This window comes from Lutjanus erythropterus, chromosome 19, assembly GCF_056507025.1.
Source record: "Lutjanus erythropterus isolate fLutEry1 chromosome 19, fLutEry1.hap2, whole genome shotgun sequence".
NCBI classification, from domain to species: Eukaryota; Metazoa; Chordata; class Actinopteri; order Lutjaniformes; family Lutjanidae; genus Lutjanus; species Lutjanus erythropterus.
In genome coordinates this window covers 905,001-913,439 of record NC_139335.1, presented here as the reverse complement: position 1 = coordinate 913,439, position 8,439 = coordinate 905,001, and the positions used below count along the sequence as shown (strand labels likewise).

The following is an 8,439-nucleotide window of genomic DNA, read 5'->3' as shown; positions in this document are numbered from 1 at the left end:
CGTCCACGTGTGTCTCTGTGTGTTAGTGGTCATCAGAGCTGCTGACGGAGGGATGAAGGAGGAAGAGGAGAAGAAGGAGCAAATGAAAACTCAACTCAAAGTGGAGGGTGACAGAGGAGGAGAGGGAAGATGATGAAGAGGAGGAGGAGGAGGAGGAGGAGGAGGAGGAGGAGGAGGAGGAGGAGTTAGTGTGAGACACTCCCTTTTTTGCTTATTTCTCTCCCTCCGTCTGTTTCCTCCTTCTGCTTTTTTGTTTCTGGACAGGAATTACTTGAACAACAGCATCTTCCTCTTCCTCCTCCTCCTCCTCCTCCTCCTCCTCCTCCTCCTCCTCCTCTTCTCTCCATCCCATGTCTCCCTTTTGTCTCTTTTTGTCTCGTTCTGTCCCTCTTGTCTGTCCCTTTATGTGTCTTTGGGCTCCAGTTTGCAGGACATGTCAAACAGCAGGTTCTGGTTGTCGATCACCTGTAACTGACGGACGTAGGCCTTCGTCTGCAGGTGGGACGGGGACGTCTCCGTATCCATGGCTACCAGGAGACACAGGAAGACATGGAAAAGAAAGAAGACAGAAAACAGAAGGATGTGAGGGACGCTGGACCCGTCCATCAGTTACAGCACAGAGAGACGCACTGACACACTGACACCACCAGATGGAGACAAAGTTCAGTCAGAATAAATCAGGGACACAGCGAGACGATTTCTTTACATCCAAAACTTCAGTCTAAAACAAATACTGAGCTGAAGAAATATTAAAAAAGAAAAACCTCAAAGTTATTACTGAAAAGATTAAAGTCGTAAATTTTAATTTCTCTGATTTCAGTGGTGGCTTAAAATAACCCAAATTTCCAAAAGAAGTACTTTCATATTCTCTGATATTACTGAGTCGTAAATTTGTAAGAATCTTTTTGAAACTTTTCTGAAATTGAAGCTGTAAATAAGTTGTAAAAAGGAAAAACATTGATATTTATGAGAGAGAAGCCCTTTATATTCTCACAAATATATTTAAATTTATATTCCCTGATATTATTAAGTCAAACATTTACAAGAAAAAAAAAAAAGATATTCTCTGAGACTGAAGCAATAAATTTACACGTAAAAGAAAAGTTGATAAATTATGAGAAATTTACAAATCCCCCTACAAATATATGAGAAAAAAATATTATTAAGTCATGAATTTATGAGGGAAATTCAGAAATCCTCCTTCAGAAAAAACTCATACATTTCTCTCTGAGATTATTAAACGATAAATTTCACCAAAAAACAAACTCAGACATGTTCTGAGAATAAAATTGGAAAATTAAGAAAAAATATTTCAAAGATTAGAATTGTAAATTTACAGGACAAGAACTTTGTTATTGTCTGTGATTAAGAAAAATGTTTGTTTCTCTGATATGATTAAGTCATAAATTGGTGAAACTTTGTTTTAACTTATAATTCATACGTCTTTCTTGTTTTCAAAGATATTTTTGGATTAAATTTTCCTCCATTTTCTTTGTGTCATGACTCTTTGCTTATATTGTCACTTTTACCGTATTACTTATGCAATAATAACTGATTGATTCTGTATCGGTTATTGATGTCCTGGTGAAAGTGATGCGTGTTACCTAGCTGGCTGCTCCTGTATCGTCTGATGATCCTCACCATCTCAGCCACTTTATGCTGCAGGAAGAAGAGCAGAACGAAACATGAGCCTCATTTTCTTCGGTCTGTTGGAGTCAAGTTGTCTTTTATTTCTTATTTATTTCTTATTTGTTCAGAACTGAGGAGGAACTGAACAAACTGTGTGCAGTCAAAGATCTCACAGGTTCCTGATCGGTCACACCGACTTATTTTTGGGGGAAATGTGTTTAAAATGAAGCAGCAGACATGTTGAATAATTCCATTAAATGAACTGAGTTAATATTTAATAATATATGTGATTGAGAGTGAAGAGACGACGCTTCATGTTAAAGGTTTAAACCTTCACATCTGAAGATTCTGAGCTTCTTTAATATGAAAACATGAATCGACTCACCATCTTCTCAAAGTTGACGAGTTCACCGTGAAACGTCTTGCAGCTCTCGTGAAGAAAAGTCAAGTCTGACAGAGAAACAGGAAACAGGTCGTCAATGAATCCATCAGCATAATGTCTCTTATCACAGAAAACCTCCAAACGGTATCTTTTATTTATTTATTTTTTATTTTACATGTTAGCACACAGACAGTGATAAAAACAAGTCTTTAAAGACAAAGACTTGAGTTTGTACAGGAAACAATCATTCATCCCGTGTTATTTCTGTCTGAGTCGTGCGTGACGTGAGCTGCTCTCTCCTGCACACCTCCAACCTCTCAGCCAGGTGACTCACTCATTTCTCTGTGTGGCTGCAAACAAACCACTGCTGGCACCCATAAAGCTGAGAACCAGAACTGACCCGTTACCCGCCATCATCAAGTCAAATCTAGATCTGTCCCCGAACAACATTTTCTCTGGTCGAAGCAGATTCGGTCGTCCTGTATGAATAATCCTGTACGAGCCTCCTGAGTTAGACTCGTGTTTTAACATCAGGTTTTCTTACAGTCAGAGAAACTAAAAGTCTTCGTCCTCCTGTAGTTCACTTATGAAGTCAGCATCACCTGCGCAGCGTGCTCTGCGCCGCGCGCCGCACGCTCTGCGCCGTGTCGCACCGGGGCGCAGCATTAACACAATCATTTGTGTTCTGAATGTGTGCAGCACCTGCGCTCCTGCAGCTGTCTGTGTGTTTCTATGGTGACGAAAACATTAAGCTCACGGCGATCAGAAGCTAATACTTTTCCAATGTTTTTACAAGCAGCAACGTGACTGACAACATTGATCTCACTCAGATCAGATCTCAGATCAGACCAGTTTCTCCCAAACGTCCTCCGTCAGTGTGTTGTCCATAGTTTGGTCTTGTCTCTCTAAACACTGATGTTCCTTGTAGGAAAACAAAACAATCTAAAAAGTTTAAATTTATTCATCAGTATCAACCACAACTAACTGATTATTGGTTATTGGCACTGAAATTCCACATTAGTGCCATTTAACTTAACGTTTGCTTTAATCACTTATTTCTTTCTCTTTTTTAACCACAACTTCCATCTTCCTCTGGTTGTGTTACCATGGAGACAGAGAGCTTAAGGCTGCGCACACACACACACACACACACACACACACACACACACACACACACACACACACACACACACACACACAGAGGATAAGATGTGTACAGTGTTTACAGTAATCTCATTTCAAGTCTTTTCAAACTGAACGAGTGAAAGCAGAAGAAAGATGAGTGTGTGTGTGTGTGTGTGTGTGTGTGTGTGTGTGTGTGTGTGTGTGTGTGTGTGTGTGTGTCAACACCTGCTGGGCTGAATGAGAGCAGTTGAAAACAAGATGAAAAGAAAAAACATGAGGAAAGAAGAAAACTGACGATGAAGATGAGTGTCTTTGAAGTGTGTGTGTGTGTGTGTGTGTGTGTGTATGTGTGGCAGGTTAACAGTAACATGGAGCTGATTAGCCAGAAGTGCTAATTAGTGAGGTGGAGCTAACGTGCTAACATGTCTCTAGCAGCGTCACATCTGGTCACAGCTGGAGGGCAACAGAGTCTCAGAGGGTTTATTAATACATTAATGACGAGGTAATTAACTGATCATCTGATCACTGATCCTGGTTCAGTTTCAGGAGACTCTTGAGGGGCAATGAGACGCGGGTCATGTGACTGTCAGAGTCTCTTCAAACTGTTTATATTCAGTTTATCATGCAGCTCTAACAGGATACGCAGCAGATATTAGTGAACATAATCCCAGACTCCCTTTAAAAATCACATTATTTTATGAGTCACTGAGTGAAAAGTCTTTACAAACTCTGTGAAACACTGACTCTGACAAATTCTTCATTACTTGGACCGGCTTATAAATTCAGCAAATGTTCTACGTTAAGTTTCACACTTGTTATCGTTAATATGAACAGGTTCAGTGTCTCACCTTTGAGCAGCAGAGGTGTGAAGGGGATCAGAGGAGGCCTCAGGCCGGTGATCAGGTCTCTGTAGGACTTATGGTTCCTGGACGGGTCCTATGAGAAAGACAAATATTAATATTAATGTTTCACCATCATAAACCTGATCAAAAATCTAAACCAACAGCACACAGTTCCAAACTTCAATACTTTTATGTCACTGACCACATTTATGATTAAATTACTTTCCACGTGTTAAAATGTCAAAGAGCTGAGAAATAAAATGATTTGGGATTTATTTTTTCTTAAAACACGTTTTATAAATCAAAATGGAAAAAAGGTAATTTTCAGGAAACTGAACCAGCCTTAAAAAACAGAGAGTAACACATTTTTTACTCACCGCGACGCTTTCAAACTGCTGAAACTGTTTCCTGAACTTCCCCGGGAGACCCTGAACACACACACACACACAGACGCACACACACACAGACGCACACGCACACACGCACACACACACACACACACACACAGACACACACACGCACACGCACGCACAGACACACACACAGAGACACACACAGAGGACAGATTTGATCAATTTTCAGTTATTATTATTTGAATAAATCAGTCTGTGCTGATCTTTGATGTTTCTTTTGAATATCTCAATAATTCTTTCTTTACTCTTTATTTTTCTTTGGTTTTCCACAGAGTGGACGCTCGTCTTCTTTTTAAGATCAAACAGTTCATAAAAAAACAAAAAAACAAGGACAAACTAAATGTAAAGATCATAAAATGAAAGAAACAGTTGATAATAGAAGCATATAATGAAAAAACAGCAACAGTCAAATTAAAAAGATTTACAAATTTTGGTTTTAATTTTTTTTTTTTGAAGAAGAAAATCTTTGATAAATTAGAGGTTATGAAGTTTCCAGATGTCGAGGATGAACACAAACTACAGAGTTAAATAATTTGTCACATGAAGTGTTTGTTTTGTCTGTGAGTCCATGATGATGATTTTCTCTCACGCTGTCTGCAGGTACAGACGGGTCAGGTGACCTTCTTACCTCCCAGGTGAGTCGTAGTCTGTTGACAGCAGGGTTGTCTAAACCCAGAACCACAGCGAGGAACGACAGCAGGTCCTGCTGCTGCTTACAGCTGAAACACACACGACACACATCGAACACCCGTCAAGACAGGAAGTACACAACAGGAAGTACACAACATCGCTGTCTTTACTTTCTTTAGATTTAGCTTTTAGGTTTTCTTACCGTCAGCTTCTTTGTTCTGTTAGTTGTTTTAATTTACTGATTCAACTTCTTTACTGCAGTAAAAGTCCAGGTTCTGAAATGTCCTCAGACAGTAAAAGTTAAAGCCTCTTAGACTTTTGAAAGTCCGACAGACGAGACTTTAAACGTCTCAGTCAGCTTCATGCGGACGGGACAGTCGAGCTGCACCATTAATCTAAACATGATCAGAACTGCAGCATGACACCGTTCAGCATCCAGTCTTTGGTTCAGGCCTCAACAAATCAAAACATCATCAGGATTTTTTTTTTTTTCAGTGAAAATAAAAACTGTGATACAGAAATGATCATCGCCGCTCATTTTGAATCATGCTGTGATCACAGAATCTGTTGTCCAGCAGCACAGGACAGTGTTTTCTCTCGCCGCTGCTTTTTAAAACTTGATTTTGGACTCACAGAGCTGCGATCTTGATGAACTTGCGGAGCAGCTGGATCCTCTTCGGCAGCGACTGACACTGCAGGATCTCCGTGGCGACCCAGTGCTGCACCTCGCTGCAGCGCTGCAGGACCAGCTCCAGGTTCAGGGGGCGCCAGCGGGACTGCTCCCCGTGGAACACGTAGCACACGAACTCCACCTGCAGGAGACACCAACGAAGAAGAAGAAGACAAACACAGCTGTGAACATCTGACTCTGTGGGGTTTTGAGCAGTGCACAGTGCAAACAACAGCAGGCCTTTATTTGATTATTGATTAATTATTGTCAGTTCTATTTAATACTCTTGCACTTGTTTTGTATGTAAAGGTTTTTTCACGGCAGCGAGTTTGAGAAACGTCAATAAAAAACGTGACTGACCTCGTGCACGCAGCTGAAGAGCTCCCAGTCAAACACCACCAGCTGATTGGCCACTTCCTCTGCTGACATGTCGTGGAGTTTGCTGTCGCCTGGCGTCCAGTGGATCTCCTCAGGAAGAGGAAGCTGGAAGTGACATCATCACATCATAAAACACACTGTGAAACTAAACACTCAAATTATTTTAAATTAGTTCAGAGGTTCTACAAACTTCAAAATGTTGAGTTCTAGAATTTTCTTTCTTTTGTGTTTACTGAACATGGAATAATGAGATTTTATACTTACTATGTTCTAATATATTATATACTGCATTTATTCAGCTCTGTTAACTTTTATATGAGCCAAATATCACTCTCTACAAACCAACCAAACTCCACTGACAAAAACAATAATTCTACCTCACAGAACACAGGAGTTGTTGGTCTGCCGCTGCCTTGACATCAGTGGTTTTTTTGTGTCACTGTGTTTTAAAAAGGTTAGTTTGGACTCTCCAAGTCGCACAGTAACACAAAGAAACTAACAAATGGAGGTAGAGGTAACTGCAACTCCTGTGTTCTGTGAGCTAAAATTACTAATTTTTTCAATGGAGTTTGGTTGGTTTGGAGAATTATATAATTAAATTCCAAATACTTTTTGTTTTTAATTCTAATACATTTCTTATGAAAACTTGTGTCTCCTGCTTCAAGACCAAAATACTTTATTATTTACATCTTTGTATCATTCATCCAAATATTTCATTCTAGAAGAAAATAGAAACAAAAAAATCACAATTTCTTTTGTTGTGTTCATTAAAAATTGATTGGTATTTATGTGGCTGTATTTGCTTTGCAGTCAATCAATCAATCAATCAATCAATCAGTGAGTCAGTGAGTTCCTCACCAGTGAGTCCAGCTCAGACGGTTCACAAGCGAACAGGTGAGTGTTGACTCCCAGTGTGGTGAAGACGGCTTCGTCACTGGGACGGAACACGGCCTTCTCTGAAACACAAATCAATCAAGTTAGTGACGCTTTATAACATCAGAACGTCATGTTCACAGCTGCAGGGTGTGTGTCTGTGTGTGTGTGTGTGTGTCTGTGTCTGTGTGTGTGTGTGTGTGTCCTGACCTCCGGCTGATGTGACGGCCACCAGTATGAGGTTTCCAGGCAGAACTGGTTGGTCTTCACTGTACTGGAGTTTCTCTCTGACCAGAGCCAGAATCTCTCCGACCCGACAGGACAGACGACTCCTGATGGTGACGTAGGAGTGATCAGGAGTGTACACCCTGCAGAAGACTGCACGCACGCACACACACACACACACACACATTTGTAAGAGAGGTTTGAATTATATTTGAGCACCATCTAGTGGCTTTTTGTGGCACTGCACCGTGGAAGGACAGACCAGTGTTTGGTGAAACCTCTGGTTCTCTGTTCTTGTTTGGATTCAGATGTTTCAGATCAGTTTCATCTCCAGTACAGAGAACAGGAAGTCTTTATTATAGCTTATAGCTTCTTTAGCTTATTTGGTTTTGGTTTTATTAGCTCACAGTTCTACATTCAGTTAATTTAAATTTGGCTTAAAGATTCTGTTAGCTTACAGTTAGCTTCTAGAATCACTTAGTTTAGATTTAGCTTTTTAGGTTCTATTGGCTTACAGTTTCTTGGTTCTGTTATAGAATTAGCTTCTAGGTCCCATTAGTTTAAATTTAGGTTAGAGGCTGCATTAGCTTACAGTTAGCTTATAGGTCCAGTTAGTTTAGACTAGGCTTTAGGGTCTATTAGCTTATAGCTTCTGTCACAGATTTAGCTTCTTGGTCATATTAGTTTAATTTAAGCTTTGACGTTCTATTAGCTTACAATTAGCTTCTACATCTGGTTAGTTTAGCTTTAGCTTTTAAGTTTTATTAGCTTCCAGGCAGCTTATAGGCTCTGTTAGTTTAGATATATGGTGCGTTCAAATGGGGTCGTTTTTACTCTGTTCATGGCATGAGTCCATTATTTTCTAGTTTCTATTAGCTTACAGTTAACATTAGCTTATGGTTAGCTCCTAGGTCCCTATAAAAATATGCAAAGTATAGTTACTGGAAAAATTTAGCTTGCGGGTCTTTTTAACTTAGAGTTCCATCAGGTCACTTCTAGATCCCTGTTGTTCAGCGTTAGCTTCTCTTTAGCTTAGAGCTAGCTTCTTTGTCTACTTAGCTTATAGTCAGCCTTTAGCTTTACTGAACCCTGGCTTCACTGAGCTAAACCCAGCTGACTGGATTGATGACTAGCTTGTTGGCTAACAAGATGAAACATGTAAATCTTTGTTTTTCTGCTTCCAGTCTTTGTGCTAAGCTACAATAAATACATCCTAGATTTGTGATCAACTCTTTGCAAAAATTAAAACTGTGCGTGTGTGTGTGTGTGTGT

The 8,439-nt window shown here is 40.0% G+C and overlaps 1 protein-coding gene across 1 annotated transcript in view; it reads right to left on the bottom strand.

The window, feature by feature from the left end:
• Positions 1 to 314: 314 nt before the first annotated feature.
• The window catches only part of rapgefl1 (Rap guanine nucleotide exchange factor (GEF)-like 1), a 42,210-nt gene continuing 34,085 nt past the window's right edge, over positions 315 to 8,439 (bottom strand). The window contains exons 8-17 of the mRNA XM_084744804.1: positions 7,153 to 7,320; positions 6,928 to 7,025; positions 6,052 to 6,174; positions 5,655 to 5,833; positions 5,020 to 5,110; positions 4,356 to 4,406; positions 3,985 to 4,072; positions 2,015 to 2,079; positions 1,605 to 1,659; positions 315 to 527 (exon numbers count right to left, since the gene is read on the bottom strand). Coding sequence (XP_084600930.1) covers positions 403 to 527; positions 1,605 to 1,659; positions 2,015 to 2,079; positions 3,985 to 4,072; positions 4,356 to 4,406; positions 5,020 to 5,110; positions 5,655 to 5,833; positions 6,052 to 6,174; positions 6,928 to 7,025; positions 7,153 to 7,320 — 1,043 coding nt within the window. The 3' untranslated portion in view covers positions 315 to 402. The remainder of the gene's footprint in view (positions 528 to 1,604; positions 1,660 to 2,014; positions 2,080 to 3,984; positions 4,073 to 4,355; positions 4,407 to 5,019; positions 5,111 to 5,654; positions 5,834 to 6,051; positions 6,175 to 6,927; positions 7,026 to 7,152; positions 7,321 to 8,439) is intronic.